Source organism: Mus caroli, unplaced genomic scaffold, assembly GCF_978045245.1.
Source record: "Mus caroli unplaced genomic scaffold, Mus_caroli_1 scaffold_4, whole genome shotgun sequence".
Lineage (NCBI taxonomy): Eukaryota > Metazoa > Chordata > Mammalia > Rodentia > Muridae > Mus > Mus caroli.
The window spans coordinates 55,693,461-55,710,285 of NW_028227259.1; the positions used below are offsets into that span (position 1 = coordinate 55,693,461).

The window sequence follows — 16,825 nt, forward strand, 5'->3', positions numbered from 1 at the left end:
GCCTGAACTTGTTCTGTTGCTGAGAGTGACCTTGTCTCCTTTTTTCACTTCCTGAGTACTGAAATTACAGGAGTGCACCACCACCACTGGTGCTGGGTCTCAAACCCAGGGCTTTGTGTATGCTAGGCCAATACTCTACCAACTGAGTTACAACCTTAGACCTACAGTCTCATCATCTCAAATGGTTTCAGAGATATTTGGCTTGTACTCATGACTCGGTTTTCACCCCAAAGGCACAAAAGCCTGGTGAGGTACCACATGTCTTTAGTCTCAGCACGCAGGAGGAGGCAGAGGCTGGAGGATCTCTGAGTTTGAAGTCATTCTGGCCTACATGGGGACCTCCAGGACTGCAGAAGGAAGAGGAGTAGGAGGAGGAGGAGGAGGGGGCAGAAGGAGGAAGAAGAAGAGGAGAAAAGAGGAGGAGGGAGAGGAAGAGGAGAAGAGGAGAAAGAGGAAGAGGAGGAAGAGTAAGAGGAGAAGGAAGAAGAAGAGGAGGAGAAGGAGAAAGAGGAAGAGGAAGAAGAGGAGGAAGAGGAGAAGGAAGAAGAAGAGAAGGAGAAGGAGAAAGAAGAGGAGGAAGAGAAGGAGGAGGACGAGAAGGAAAAGGAGAAGGAGGAGAAGAAGGCAGCAGAAGGGAAGGACACAATATTGATTTTCAACCCAAGGTCAAGATCTGGGCCATGAAGTGATGGAATGTGGCTCACATTAAAAAATAATGCTATGAGCTTCTCTTATACAAGAGAAACTTCAGCTGGCTGTGAGGACTGAGGAGTGAGAGGTGAGCATGAGATTGGCATTCCTCATAAGAACAGTCACTAGGAGAAAGCTTATGACAGTGCCTCATCTCTCAGGTTACCTTGGTGATAGGGGAGAGGGGAGACTCCTGTTGTCCAATTATTATATAAACCAAGAGGAAAGTTTACAGGATTCGGAAGCATTTCCATCCAGGAAGAACTTTAATCCATCAAAATGAGATGTCTAAAAGCATCTATGTCAATATCAGTGCTCAGCAGAAATCCACCTCATCTTCCATCTGGCAGAACCAATCACCTGATGCCTGTGTGACTGATGTCATCACATTTCCTACTGAATATAGGACCTTAGAGGGGACGAGACACTCCAGGCTAACCTTCTTCACTTACTAGAACGTTTGAAGGGCAGAGGAGACAACTCAGTGAGAAAAGGGTTAGCTGTGTGCACATTAGGACCTGAGTTCAGGTCAGGAAAAACCCAGGCATGACAGCATGTGTTGGTAACCCTAGAGCTGGTGAGGACTGGGGTGGGAGAGATCAGATACAGGTGGATCACAGGGGCTTGCTGGGCAGCCAGCCCAGTTGAAATGATGAGCTCCAAGTTCAGCAGGACTCTGTCAAGAAATAAGAGGGAGTACGATAGAGCAATAGAGGAAGCAGCCTCACGTCCACCTCTGGTTTCCACCTAACACACACGCAGTGCACGCACATGCACTGGTGCACACACGTGCACACGCATGCACTCACACATGCACACACACACCCCTCTCAGACACAGACCTTCCTACATGTAACCCCCCCAGCACTTAGTTGAAAGATCTCAACCAAAATCAAGTATTATTTACAGATATCTCTACTCTTGCACTCTGGGACAAACATTTGCTCATCCTCGGAAGCCGAAAGGCAGACTTCAAAGCTTTCCTGTTCTTCCATTGAAGTCCCTCAAGGCTGAGAAGAGCAACTAGAATCCCCCTGCATTGAAGCACAACTCTTCCAGGGCAGATGCTGTGACGGAAGAGAGCCAATGGGCACAAACAAGAAGGGATTCGCAGACAATGGATTGAGACACGGTTTCTATCTCCTCGCCTCAGACTGGCATAAAATGTTCTCTGCGTTTTCCCGATGATGCCTCTTCATAACGGCTTATTTGGACACCTGCTGTGAATGGCGAGCTTGAGCATCTCTGAGTGGCTTCTCAAACAATTACACCACTTCCTCTGTGCTCTTTTGTGCAAATGCCTGATGCTGCTCAGACAAGATGAGGGGGAATAATAATAATTATAATAAAAATCAAAAGAAAACCAAAAAACCAACGCTTAGAGTCTCCAGTGGAATTCATTGCTGCATTACACAAAGGTGAGTCTCTCTCGTACTCAGTGTGGTGTGCTTCTTTGTCTAGCAACAAGGCAGCTGTATGCTGGCTGACCTCTAGGGTCAAGTTTTGGGGGTACATTGAGGACAAAGGGCAGTCAAACTTGAAGATAAACACACACACACAAATAAAGCGGGCAGAAATGGAACATGACAGCTGGCCCATCCTTGCTAACTCCTTCTAGCGTCCGAGGACCGCCTTGGGCATAACAACGTTGTCTTCCGAGTTATGCCAATGCAGCAAAGCCCCTTTCTCCATCACTGTCTTCCCTTAGACAATCCCACATAAATCTTAGAACAACAGAAAAAGCCACAAGCGCATCAAACTGACACAGGCAATTTGGAAATAACGTCCAGAGGCAGGGGACATTGATGGATGCCTTAGTTCTATTACAGCAAAATAGAAGGTACCTCACAGTGGGGGGCTGGGGGGGGAAGCACTGTCTATTTCCTGTTTACCAGTGGGGAGGGCCGGGAAGCTGGGGAACAGGAAACCTTAGAAGCACTTTGCTCCAAATATATTTTGACAAAGATCTTCCCCACTGTGACGGAGATAGATGATATTTTCTCCTGTCAGACTGAGGTCTCAAATCCAGACTGATTGCATCAGCCCTACTTAGTATCAGTATTAAGACTGGCAAGGATGAGGAAGAGCAGAGACATGGAGATGACAGCAGGACAGCAAAGGGAAACCATTTGGGGAGACAGCTAGCATTGCTGTGTGAGGCCAAACAGGTAACAGATACCTCTGCAGAGACGCAGGGACCCCACTGGCAAGTTTAATTGTCAGCAGGTCCTCCAGCCTGGTCATCAAGCCACACGGGGCTTGAAGACAACAAAAAGGAAAGGCAAGCACGCATTAAGAGGAGAACCTTTGGTGTGTGACAGCTGTGGATGCGCCACAGTGTTATCTAGAGGCGGGAATCAAACTGTAGAGACATGCTAGCTTGAAAAGGCAGTTGAAGAATATATAATGATCTTAATAATATAAAGGTCAGAAAGAAGCCTAACTAAACCCACTGCGTGCAAACATCCATGGATAGAAGAGTCTAAAAGCAAACAAGAGGTGGGTGCATAACAAGATCCAGCTACGGGGTACTTCCGGGTCCTGGGGTGATGTTGGTGCTATTCAGTCTGGAAGGGGCCTGCATCACAGGACCAGAGCAGTGCTTCCTGTCTCTGCCTCCTCGTCTCCCCCCCCACCCCCATTCCTATCCTTTCTTCCTTCCTTCCCAATGTAACCCTCACTGGCCTGGCACTCACAGAGATCTGCCTGCCTCTTCCCGCAGACTGCTGGAATTACTACCACACTCAGCCATCTTTCCCTTCTCTCTCCTTCCTTTCCTTCCTGGATGAAAAGTTTTACTAAGTTGCCCAGGCCGTCCTTGAGTTGACTACACAGTGTGGGCTGACCTTGAACCTGGGAACCTTCTGCCTCAGCCTCCTCAATGCTGAGATACAAGGCATGCACCCTGCCCTCAGTTCACGCCCATTTCCTTAGACAGAGTAGACCTTGGTGATCTTCACGGTTAGCTTCAGGACTCATGCCCACGGAACACGCTGTTTTGTATGGATCTCTATCAAGCAAACAAGGCAGAACCAGTCAAGGGTCTCAAGCCACATCTTCAGTTCAAAAGCTTGGCTCCCTTAACTTGGATTCTGAACGAGCCCCCTCTCCATTCTTGTCATCAATTAAATATAAAGCAGATACTTTGTCACTCATATAGTCCTATCAAGCAGAGACAGTGCCTCAGGCTTGACTATGTCTTAATCAAGAGTGGCTCTTGCTACAAATGGAACGGCTTACATTTTCCAATCTTGCTCCTCTTTTTTTTTTCCTTTACTTCAGCTTCTGCAATTTTCTTTGCTAGAAACTCTGCTCTGTGCCTAGCTGAGAGGACCTTCTATCCGTCCTTCAAGGCTGTGTTCCCCCACATTCTGTTGTCAAGACTCCCCTAAACCTCGCAAGCCGGGTAGCATATATTCCTCATCCAAATTTCCAGAGACTTTGCCACCACCATCGTCCTTCATTCTCCTTAGTTAATTCATTTAGCAGTTTCTGAACACTTCCTAGGTGCTCCCACATGCAGGGCACTAGGACACGGGCTGTGACAACTGGCAAGCTAGGAGCAGGCATGCCCCATGAAAAGCAGGGAGGAGCTGGGCAGGATTCTTGGGTAGAAGAAATGGCAAGGGCAGAGGCTTGGAGTCAGACTGAACATGGGCCATTCGAGAAAACAACACTTGGAAGAGGAAGGACGATGAACAGTCCCCAAGATAACGTTTGTTGTCCTTGTGGCTGGTGGTACGGTGCCCTATATTTCTGTACTACAATAAACCTTTTTTTTTTCTCTCTTTAAATAATGCTTTTTATTCTTTGAAGTTTTTTTCCATACAGTTGGGTTTTATTTCATTTAAAAATTTGAAATATTTTTAATTGTATTTATGTGTGTGTCTGTGTAGTGATGTGCACATGAGCGCAAGTGACTGCAGAGGCCAGAGCTATTCCCCTGGAGTTGGTTGTGAGATGCCTGATGTGGGTGCCGGGCGGCAAAACTCGGGTCCTCTGGAAGAGTAGTGCGTGCTCTTAAGCACTTAGCCAACCCTCCAGCCCACTAGAGTGAAACTTAACAGAGTCAGAAACGCACATAGGGCAGGAGTCTCCTTCGCTTCCCCTGCCACCATAGCGTGCGTAGGGGACCCCACACTATGGCTGAGAAAGGAGACAAACCATGCATCCCTGTTCACCCAACCCTTCATGGCAAGGTTTAAAATGTGTGAGCTGAGGGGTTTTGTGGAGTTTAATTCAAAAGCAGGCAAGAAAACAAAGCATCAACAAACCCTCTGTATGGAAACAACACAGGCCTCAGTCATCTGAGGGTGGGTCTGCAGGCCTGACTGTGTTTACTGACAGGTCCCTCTTTGAGGAAAACACCACAAAGGAGCACTTTGATAACTGGGTGTCTAGTTCACCCTAAGAGGCTTGTGAGAAGAGCTGGAGTTGAGAAAGAAGTTAAAGTTAGATTTGAGAGAGATTTTGTTTGTTTGCTTTATAGCCAGGGTTTTGCTATGTAGCCTTGGCTAGCCTGGAACTCACTATGTAGATCCAGCTGGCCTTGAACTTGCTGTGATGTTCCTGCCTCCGCTCTCCAGAGTGCTGGGACTAAAGGCCTGCACCACCACTCCCAGCCCCCGGGTTGAGATTCTTATGAGCTAAATTTCACTTGGGAAACAAGATATAATATACAAAACAGATGTGGCAAGGCATGTTCACAGTTGGGGACAGTCCTTTCACTTAAAGAAACTTCTTCCTGATTATGAGAGGGGAAGCTATAGATAATGAGCTGTTCCGGGATGACAAAACAAACATTTGTATTTGGTGCTTTTTCAAGAGCCTCATTTCCCAGCATGCTTTGATTTAAGATCCTTGCTCACTGATCTGTTGGTTCAGCTATGGACCAGAAGGGAAAACAGCATCCTTTTGGGCCTATGCTTTTATTTTTAATTAAGGTTCGTATCAGAGTGTGATCTATTCTAGGTCTGGTCTAATGTCTTTGAGGCAGTGGACCAAGGGGATTTCTGATGATTTGCATATCCATTTTCGTTATTATGGAAATACCCAGATCATTTAGGCAATAAGCCAGCCAAGGAAATGTGGCCCGAGGGAGCAAAGATGGAGTGCTAGGCTCCACAGAAGAAAGCAAAGTGGGGAAAGGAGGCAGGTGGTGCTTGGATGCTGCCCACCGATGTATACGATCTCCAAACAGTCATGGGTTTGCAAAAGTTTGCGGAGTATCTCATCCTTCAGGACAGGATGGGCTATTCATGAAAAGCTCATAAAGGGGGCATCTGCTTGTGCGTGGTATCCAACGATCCTGAGTTCCTAGGTACAGCCAACGATTTGTGAAGGAGAAGGCAGAACCTTGACCTTACACACAGGTCTCCTTCTTCCCTCCAAACAAGTGGATCTGCTACTAGGCTCCAGGTCACTTGGTAGGGGAAAGAGAGGCCTTACGAGGGACTGCCTGTGTAGTGTCTAACTCTACAGCCAAGAAAAACAGGTTTGAAGGAAAGAGAAATTGGAGTATGTGCGTCTCTCAACTTGATGAATGTGGACACTCCCCCCCTAGAGAACTAATTTTTGTGTATAATTAAACATGGAAATGCAATGTTTTCCAATCAACAGCCAATCAGTCTGTGTGACTCGGAATATCATTACTGGGAGGCTGTGATTTCCCTGTAAATTGCTTTTAGGTTTGCATTTTAAGGTTCTTTCTTCTAAGACTATGCTGGCAGGTTGAACGTGAAGGGCCGAGGAGGTTTACTCTGGCGAGGGTCCCCAGCTTACCACAGGCCCTCCAGGTAGGCGTTGAGACCTTTGCGGATGACGTGTCCCAGGTATCCGTTTTTCTCAGCCACATGCTTTGCCCATCTGAAGAAGAAAAGGAAGACAGGGAAACCATGCAGCTTGCAGCAGATTAAATAGTCACCTTCCCTCGTACGATCTTCATCAATCCCACTTGGGGAATATTTTCTTGTTTGAATTTTTATAAAGCAACAAAGCAGAACCGAATATTAAGAAGGTAAAGAGAATACATTTTGAGAGCTCTCGTTCAATGTCCTCGTTTATAAATGCTGAGTAGCAGCCTGCTATGGAACCCACGCCATGTAGCACACATAATAATATCATTCTATTGATATAGAGAGACATCTCTGCCAAGGGTTCTATAACTGCTCCTATTAAAATAAGTTTACTGGACCTATCGGTACAGCTCAGAGGTACAACAGTGACTTACTATGTGTCAGGCCCTGGGTTCAATCCCTGGCACTACAAAAATAAATATATTTATTGATATATATGGTGCCGTGGTCAAGGTTCCTGTGTTTTTAATCTGCTCCCTAATGTATCCTAGAGGAGTTATTAACAATTAATTACTATGTTGTAATCTGTAGACTTAAACCACTGGAAAAAAATTATAAAATTTTTCCTGGTGTGGTGGTACACACCTTTAATACCAGCACTTGGAAGGCAGAAGCAGGAGAATTTTTGTAAGTTGGATGCCAGCTTGGTTTACATAGTGAGCTCCAGGACAGTTAGAACTACACAGAGAAGCTCAGCTCAAACCAAACCAAGTCAAACCAAAACCATAAAAATGAGTAGTGTTGAGTTACTAGAAGGGGGAAAATAGAATAAATTATAAAACAAATTAATTAATACAAAATGATAAGAAAAGAGAAAACAAAAGATGGGAAGTGAACCACATAAGGTAAACAGGAAATAATGAAATAGCATATTTTAAAGGTTTATTTGGTATGTATGAGTAATTGCCTGCATATATATATATATATATATATATATATATATATATATATGCCATCTCTCCAGCCCTAAAGTGGTAGATTTTAAAGCCAAGTATACTTACAATTGCATTAAATGTAAATGGGCTAAATATGCCAATTAAAAAGTAAAAAAATTTAAAAATTAATAAACCCCTAAAACTGTCAGATGGAATAACTTATATAAAATTCAACTATATGCTGCTTATAAGAATTACATATTAAAGAAAAAATGACACAGTAAAGGACAGAGAAAGAATTAAACTAAATGGAGACTAAGGCCATGCCCACTAACAGAGATAAAAAGAGCATTGTAAAATAATACCAGAGTTTGGGCTGGAGCGATGGCTCAGTGGTTAAGAGCACTGACTGCTCTTCCAGAGGTCCTGAGTTCAAGTCCCAGCAACCACATGGTAGCTCGTAACCATCTATAATGGGATCTAATGCCCTCTTCTGGTGTGTGTGAGGACAGCTACAGCTACATACATATACTGTATGAGTACAAATTCCAAAAAAATAATTATATGAGAGCTCACTCAAAAAGCAAAATAAGTCTACGTGATCCAGTTACACACATTCGAGATACAAGGTTGTCACAACTGTAAGGAAACAAGTTAAGTCTACATACAGAGAGAGCTCTAACAATACATTTCTTTCAGCAAATGGCTTAACAAGCAGAACAGGAAAAGCCAGAAGGAATACAGAAGGTCTGAAACAATGTAATCAACCAATTGGATGTATGCTGTATGCAGACTTTGAACTCGACAGGGTTTAAAGACAGTAGAAAGCATCTAACAAAACTGTTCATATGCAGCTCACCACACATGCTTCACAAGGACTGAGGTCGCTAGAATATGCTCTCTGATCATCAAAGACAAAGGAGTACTAAGGAAACCTACGCAGAGTGAATGTTCACCCCAAACACCCTGCATAGCAATGTGAAAAGCCTTCAAATTAGCCTAAGGTTTATCACCAAGGCAAGGTCAGGATGGATTTGATCCCAGACGTCTTTAGGAAAACATCCTTTTAGAAGAGCCAGGCTACAGGTGAGATGTAGCCAAAGGCGTGTTTTCGCTTTCCTATGAAGGGTGAAATATCTTAACTCTGTAGGTCACAGCTGGGCTTTCTTTGTTTGCTTTGTTACCTGATATAAATGCAAAGAGCTTGCCTAGCTCTCCAGAGCAGGCAGCAGCCTTTATCCCATCCACGAACCACAGCTGGCCAGACTCTGAAAAGCATCTTGGGTAAGCTAGACTTTTAAAATGGCCCTCCTTGGTGGCTGGAGAGAGGGGTCAGTAGTTAAGCGCACTTGCTGATCTTGCAAAGGACCCTGGGTCTGTGCCCACACAGGGCTCACAGTTGTTTATAACTCAGTTCCAGGGGATCTGGTGCCCTCTTCTGACCACTGCGGGCACTGCATTCACACAGTGCACAGATGCAGATAAATCACAAACATACACATAAAATATGAATAAGTGAACACTTTTTGAAAATGTGCCTCCTCACCTGTCTCCAGGTTATGGCAAGGATGTGTTCCAAGAAAACCCTGGGAAGAAGAAGACTGAGAAAGAGCAGGCCCAGCCTGGGGAGCCAAAGCACTGGCAAAAAGAGATGGAAGGGAGGAGATGCCCCAGTATGCGACAAAGTCAGTCTCAGGGTAACAACAGTGTTCCCCAAAAAGACCCCAGGAAGGATAATGCTGAGAGATTAATTGATAGGACTCACTGTGTGTCTGGGCACACTGAGAGGGGATTTAAGTGACACCAGAATTTGATCAAGGCTATGGAAAGCGATGAGACTGGAGTGATGGCTCAGCAGTGACGAGCACCCGCTGCTCTTCCAGGGGACCTGGCTTTGACTCCCAACCTCCACGCCATGGCTTATAACTTTCCATAACTCCTGTTCCAGGGTACTGACCCCCCTTTTCTGGCCTCCTTGGGCACTAGGTATACTATGTGGTATACAGACATGTGCAGGCAAAGCACACATACACATATACATAAAATAAAATGAGGTTAAAAAATAAATATTTCTTAAAAATAATATGGAAAATGATACACACGTATATCTATAGAGAACAACAATAATACTTCCCCAATAGGTACTTAGACAAGACAGAAAAAGCTAGGATAGTGTGGCTTGTGGCTTTGTAACACTAATTCAATAGTATTTTAACCAGGGCCAAAAATTCATGGGGAAGATGGCGGCAGACAGGAAGCCTTACTGGATCCTGGAAGGTAGCAGAGAAAGAAAAGTGTATCTCCATTCTCCCAGGAAGCATCCCTAGACAAGGCCTATGGTGAGAACATAGAGGTAAGGGCGCTGCCTAGATGTAGAGGCCAGGAAGGAATAAGTAACTGTCGGACAGTGACTTATTCTATGGACCAGGAACTGAGTGGGGTAAGGGTAGAGGCAAGGGTTGCTTGTTTTGCCTTGCTGAATCTTTATAATTAAAAATTTAAAATTCTTCCCCTGTCAATTATCTGGTCTTCTTTTACACTCCAATCGTATGGTTTAGTTTTATGGATGCTTCACCCACATGTAAGTCTGTGCAACACAGGTGTGACCGGTGGCTGAGGATGTCAAAAGAGGGCCTATAGATGGTTATGAGCTGCTGTGTGGGTGTTGGGACTCGAACCCAGGTCCTCTGCAAGGGCAGCAAGTGCTCTTAACCTCTGATCCCTCTCTCCAGCCCTAGCTGGTTTGTTTCTTTTAAATCTATATTTATGTATAACTGATAAGGGTAAAAACGTAATTTTAAAAGGTGCAAAGCGACCTAAAGAAATCAGCAGAAAGGGGAGGGAAGTAGGAAGAGGAATGAAGTGAGAGGGGGAAAAAGGGAAGAAGGGAAGGAGAGAGGGAGGGAGGGAGGGAGGAAGGAAGGAGGGGAAGAGGAAAAGAAAGGGCTCCCTTTTATTAGACAAGGTGAACAGAGGACATAGGTTCTCACTGGAAGGCAACATCTGACAGAGTCTTACACAACAGCTTTCTCTGGATCTCTAGGGAAGGTCTCCAGGTTGCCGGTGATATAGTAAAGGGAACACCACAATGTCCCTTCGATGTGTCCACCTTGTGCAGCTTTATGGAAGTATTCACCAGCCAGTGTCTGTAAAAATAGATAAAGAAGAGTCATTCTCATGAGTGCAGAGTCCTCCTGGCCACTCTGGCTTCAACAGACAAGGTCTGGATGTACCTCAAGGGCAACTCTATCACAGGTTTGTGTCTTCTGATGCTTTAAAGCAAACCACGCCAAGAAATAGCTCCAAAAAGACAGCCCATCCCAGAGGCCTGGGATATAAGATGCCTCCAAGAGCCATCCTGTCGGTTAGGTTTATGCAATAAAGAAGACACCATGTAACTAGGAGCACGCTATGGCCTCATTGGGTCCTTGCAAAAGCACTGTATACTCAATGAAGGGGCGTGACAGGAGTCACACTGGGTGACAACTCAAGTGTTTGCTTTCGTAACCTTGCTTAATACCTTTCTTTACGCTCATGCACAAAAACCGCGCTTCTAGTGGCAAAGTGAAAATTAGAACATGACAGGGAATAAATCCATGCTCACAGGTGTGTAGGAGGGTTACTAGACATTGGCAACGCATAAAAATATCAGCTTTAGTGCAGCGGGGGAGAGGTGGAGGGAAGAAACTCAACAAACATTTGGGATGTGTGTGTGTGTGTGTATCTCTGTGTGTTCTTGTGTGTGCGTCCGTGTGTGTGCGTCCGTGTGTGTGTGTGTGTATGTGTGTGGATCTGGATGTACATGTGTGTGAGTGTAATGTGTGTGAGGGTGTATATATGTGTGTGAGAGTGTGTATGTGTATATGAGAGTGCATGTGTTTGTGAGAGTATGTATGTGTGTGTGAGAGTATGTATGTGTGTGTGAGAGTGTGTATGTATGTATGTGAGTGTGTATGTGTGTGTGAGTGTGTATGTGAGTGTGTGTACTGACTCCCACTGATCACCATTATTTTTCAGAGGGTGGTGAACTATTGTTTTGTTTTTTTTTTTTTAAGCATGGAAGGCAGGAAGGGCCTGGGATGGAATCCCAGCTTGCTTTCTGACAATCTGTGGCCTTATTCTCTCCAAACCTCTTTTGTTGTTTGCTTTCAACTGTAAAGTGTGGCTTCTGAAGACAAACGTGGTGGGATATACTTGTTATCCTAGCCCTTGAGGGGCGGAGGAAGGAGGATCAAGAAGTTCGGTCAAATAAGTTTGAAGTCAGCCTGGTCTAATGAAGAGCTATTTAAAAAAACAAAAGCCAAAAGTGGCGTCTGACAGTTCCTAGTGGGAAGTGCAGCAAGAATTCCATGAGGAATATAATATTGTCCATCCCAACATTAGTTACTCCACTCTTAATCTCAATAAATGTTTTCACTGACTCCTTCCCATTCTCATAGCCACAGACCAACTGTGGTGGCTTCAGTATGTTTGGCACATGGAATGGTACTAGTAGGTGGTGTGGCCTTGTCGGAGTGGGTGTGGCCTTGTTGGAGGAAGTGTATCATTTTGAGTCTGGGTTTTAAGACCTTCCTCCTTGCTACCTGGAAACCAGTCTTCTCCTTGCAGCCTTCAGATGAAGATGTAGAACTCTCAGCTCCTCCTGCACCATGACTACTTAGACTGTGCCATGCTCCAACCTTGATGATATAGGACTAAACTTCTGAACCTGTAAGTCATCCCTAATTAAATATTGTCCTTATAAGAGTTTCCTTGGTCATGGTGTCTGTTCACAGCAGTAAAACCCTAACTAAGACACCAGCCCATCGGCAAAAATCCTATTTCTTCGACCAACCTTTGAAATATCTTTGGTAGTCAATCATGTACAGCCCTGGCATCTCACTGTTCCACGCCATGCCTACTCCAGGTGGGGCACTCAGCATGCCATCCACAAGTATTCTTGACCAGCCATTGGCCGGATGAAGAGCTTTCTCAGGCTCACTCACCAGATTCCTTCCAGGAACTCCCGGGAAAATGCCATCCAAATACAGGACCCCAAGATTGTAAGACGCATCTGGGTTCCCCATTTCTTCTGCCTTTAACCAGTACTTGGCTGCTTTGGCATAATTTTTCCTGAACTTGTGGTAATACCATCCCAGGCCATTGACAGCCTGATGCAATCCCTAAATTTTAGAACAAGAGGGAAAGTTATTAATATTATTATTATTATGAAATCTAAAGGCATCTGGAGGCGTTGCTGTGGCAGCATTCTTCCCCAGTCTTTCCCTTTCTCTTTTTCGAGGGGCAGATGGCACTAAGGAAAGCTAGCTGCCAGACAGCATGAGCCTGCCTAAGAGACTTCCCAGGTGGATTCTGCCCGGCTGCTGCTGGGTTTTCTGCCTTCCAGCTCAGTAGTGACGCTGGTCCCCAAATCATCGCTCAATGCCTATGGGCTCTTACGTAATACCCCTGCAGATGCCTCTCCGCACCCAGCAGGATCCAGCATGCCCTTCACATTCATGAGAACTGGGTTGCAGCAGGATGTTTGAGTCTGATTCCTGAGCTGGCTTGGGATGGTTTCTAGGTGACCCCGCCTGTCCATCTGTTGATTTTTCTGCCCTAAACACCAATAAGTCTCCGAGGGCAGCAGCTGTGACAATCCACTCGCATCTCAGAGCAGCTTTGGTGCTCCGAGATGAGTTGGCATCCCCAGCTCTGATGGGACTCAGGGTCTAATAGGGGCTGGAGCAGCAGGGAGGGATGAGAGGGATGGATTCAAAACTGAGCTGGTAATGTGGGCTCTAAGGAAGGGGCTGCTTAAGTCAGTCTGTGCTCTAGCATCCTTGTTCTTACTGAGTGCATTGGATGTTAGATTGTGAAAGCTTGGTTATCTTACAGGACAAGAATAATCCTGCTTTGCCATAACATATCTGGTATACACCAAGCTCTCGATTCTCACTTCTTGCCTGACCAAAATAATGGGGGGGGGGATAGGGGAGAGGAAGACCAACTGTGCCCTTGTGTCTGTGACTTGTAAGGATAGCTTCATTGTGGAAACATCAGTTTAGCTTCCCTTTTCATCAGGGAGTAGACACTTAAGCAATGAATGCCATGAATGATATGAACTGAAGCTACACTCTGACTGCAGTAGCAAAACAAAACCCTACACCCTTAAGGTGGAGGGTCATACCTGCAGGTCACTGAGATACCTAGAATAAGTGGACCACTTGAGCACAGTCAGCACCATGACACCCACAGGAGGATTCTGTTGAGTCTAGGACAATGTAATCTCCCTGTAAGTACTGCAGACACTGTCTAAAAAAGTAATAGACCAAGCCATGCTATAAAATGGCAATAAACTTTTTAGGGACATGTGCAGGGTAAGGGGGTATCTGAATGGCTTCTCATGGCTAACTTGAAGAAGACACAACCAGATTTCGATTACCTGCCACCTGCCAGAGAAGACCTGTGGAAAGCTCGGTCTTCTCTGAGAATCACACTGGGTTCTGTTCGGGAGCCCAAAAGAAATCCAGTCATGTTGCTTAGTACTCAACTCTTGTTCTGAACATCTCTGTAGTTGGATCAACAGATCTGCCCCTGTGTGCCTTCGAATTCCAAGACTGAGTCGTAAGCAACCCTGGGAAATGCCGGGCTCTTAGTGAGTCCTTGCTGAATGAAAGAGTCACACAGCACTCAAGGGCACAGAGACTCTGAAAAATCTGCTTTGTAATCTGAAATAAGGCAGGCTGAAGGGGAATTCACCACTAGGTAAGGGTGGAGGACTGAGAGGTGCACATTCACATCTGCCCCAACGAGTCTCACACAACCCCACCTGAGGATGCCCTGGACACAGTAAATGCAGTGACCATCACTGAACTGCTTATCTACGTCTCTGCATTGGGTCAGTAGCAGGTACGCACTTAACAAGCAGGATCACGTGCACTGCTAGCACCTAGATAGAAGAGCCTTCTCTGAATCTCTTACTCCCTGCTGCAACTTTCCAGTCTAAAGGGTAGGATGCTCTGAGCTTCCCCAAGGGAAAAAAAAAAAGTTGGGAGAAAAGTTAGCATGGTGGAGTTTCAGAAGCCTTGAGAACAAAGGACTAGCCAGGGACCAAAAAGAGCAAGAGAGTCCCCTGACAAGTGGAGAATCGGTGACTTCTATGAATCTATTCATTTGTGTGTCTACCCACAGGTGCAAGCATGCATGCATTTGGACATGAAGTCTGCACACATGTGTGTGCATGGGCGCACCTGCTTGTGTCTTTATTCAAGTGCTATTGTGGCCTCCATTCTGCAGGGTCCTATTGAAACCAGCTGACTGAAGTATAAATAGTAACAAAGGCATACTAATCACAGAGCTCTGACCTTGGTGAGAGCAGCCCCTCGAAGCACAAGAAGCAAACGGGAACTGGTCAGAAGAGGGTTAACTTTCCAGGAAATTAGGCTTTGGTTTTCCTAATTCAATAGCCGTTCTCCTCATTCAATTCCAAGGAGCCCCACTGCTTGTTATCAGGGCAGCTCCTGATTATAATTTTAGCCTTCAAACAAAATCAGCCGATTCTATTGGTGGCAAGGTACATTGAGCCTTTGAATGGTGCTGTCCTCATTGTGGCAAGATTATGTGTGTGTTATAACTTAAAAATGACTAGTTGCTGCGCCGGGGGACCCCTCCCCACCCTGCTCCCACCTCAGCTTTGTGGAAGAAAGCTGGCCATTTGCTTGCAAGGCTTTCTGAGAGCGTGGGCGTGAGAGGAGCTGTTTCCTCCTGACAATATGCATGGGTTACCTTGGAAGCAGCTTTCTTCATGAGCTCTAAGGCGAGCCGTCTGTTCTTTTTAACTCCTTGACCCTAAACATTGATAAACAGCAATGATTATGAGAAAAATAAACCCCGAATCCTCACAGGCATCACAGAGACTCCAGCATTCAATAGAAAATACTTACATATAAACCCTGAACCTTTAAAAAGCAAAACAAAACAGAACAACCCCCCCCCAATCTTAAGCAGTTCTAGACTCAGCAGTATTTCAAGACACCATTGTTATCATCATCATCACCACCGCCACCATCATCATCACCATCATCTTGCTCATGTTTGTGGAACAGCCACGAGCCCCAACTTCCCGCTTCATCAGCCATCGATCACCTCCATTGATTGTGGTGAGAACTGTGTCCCTGTCACTCATACATGCTGGGGAGGGGGTTGAATCTGTGAGGCAGGTTGGGTGGATTTGGTCATCCTGGATGCTTTCCTCTGGGGTTATCTAATTTGACACCCAGATAAAACATGTTCTCTGTGTGGAAACAGTCAAGAGTCATTGGCTCAGGTCCCTGAGGGATGACTCGCAGTGACTTCTGACTCAGTTTGAGAGTGTACTGAAAAAGAGGAAGGACCCTGGGAAATCAGTTGCCTGCACCTGAGGCAAGAGGCAGAAGCTAACAAGTTTCCTTCTAGCAAATGTGAGACTTCCAGAAGAGGTGGCTTGTCCTCTGTATAGAGAAATGGGCTTTGGTGTTCTTGTTGCAAAAATCACCAGCCGGGCGTGGTGGCGCACGCCTTTAGTCCCAGCACTCAGGAGGCAGAGGCAGGTGGATTTCTGAGTTCGAGGCCAGCCTGGTCTACAGAGTGAGTTCCAGGACAGCCAGAGCTATACAGAGAAACCCTGTCTCGAAAAACCAAAAAAAAAAAAAAAAAAAAAAATCACCTAACTCAGGCGTCTAGAGGACTATGTGAGGGAAATGGTGGATCCGTGAGTGGGGACCAAAAGGGTCCCTGAGGTCTTGACACAAAGTAGAAGGAGAGTCAACTGACGATCGCCGTTGCTCCAGATTTATTCATAATCACGGGTCCCCTCTACTCTCCCAATGCCCCAGCCAACCTCCCTCAGCTTAGATAAGACAAATGGGGTCACGTGATGTGACCACGGGGAGGGCTTTCTTTGCATGAATTGGGCATCTGCTCTGTTTGGTTGGCTCTATAACAACTGGAGGTGGTGATCAACACACAGTGTGATCATGGGCCAGCACCCACATCACCACACCTAAGCCTACAGGGGAGCCCTGACATCCCCATCCACCTCAGACTTCCCAGAACTGTATGGTATGTGAGAATGGGAGGCAGGATTCGAAGCCAGGAAAGCAGACTGAGCCTCAGACCACCATACTTCACTTTCTACTATGTATTTTGGTTCTATTCTGAGAAACTAAAATGACCCCTAACTTCCTGCATGGTATGAGAAAGACACAGTGTTTGCTTAGCTCTATAGTTTTCAGGATCCCCAATAGAAGTAGAAATCAAACTAAAGGTTGAATTCTACCCACGTTTCTACTGGACCCTAACTTACTTATTTAATAAAACCAAACCAAAAGGTAGGATGAAAATATTTTTCGCAAGTATGTTTGTGCTGGATAGTTTATGTCAACT

At 45.5% G+C, this 16,825-nt stretch overlaps 1 protein-coding gene across 1 annotated transcript in view; it reads right to left on the reverse strand.

Annotated features, from left to right (window-relative positions):
- Nucleotides 1-16,825, reverse strand: part of Sel1l3 (SEL1L family member 3) — a 108,605-nt gene that overhangs the window by 19,048 nt on the left and 72,732 nt on the right. The window contains exons 14-17 of the mRNA XM_021162875.2: nucleotides 15,188-15,250; nucleotides 12,406-12,582; nucleotides 10,439-10,566; nucleotides 6,472-6,555 (exon numbers count right to left, since the gene is read on the reverse strand). Of these exons, the coding sequence (XP_021018534.1) occupies nucleotides 6,472-6,555; nucleotides 10,439-10,566; nucleotides 12,406-12,582; nucleotides 15,188-15,250 (452 nt within the window). The remainder of the gene's footprint in view (nucleotides 1-6,471; nucleotides 6,556-10,438; nucleotides 10,567-12,405; nucleotides 12,583-15,187; nucleotides 15,251-16,825) is intronic.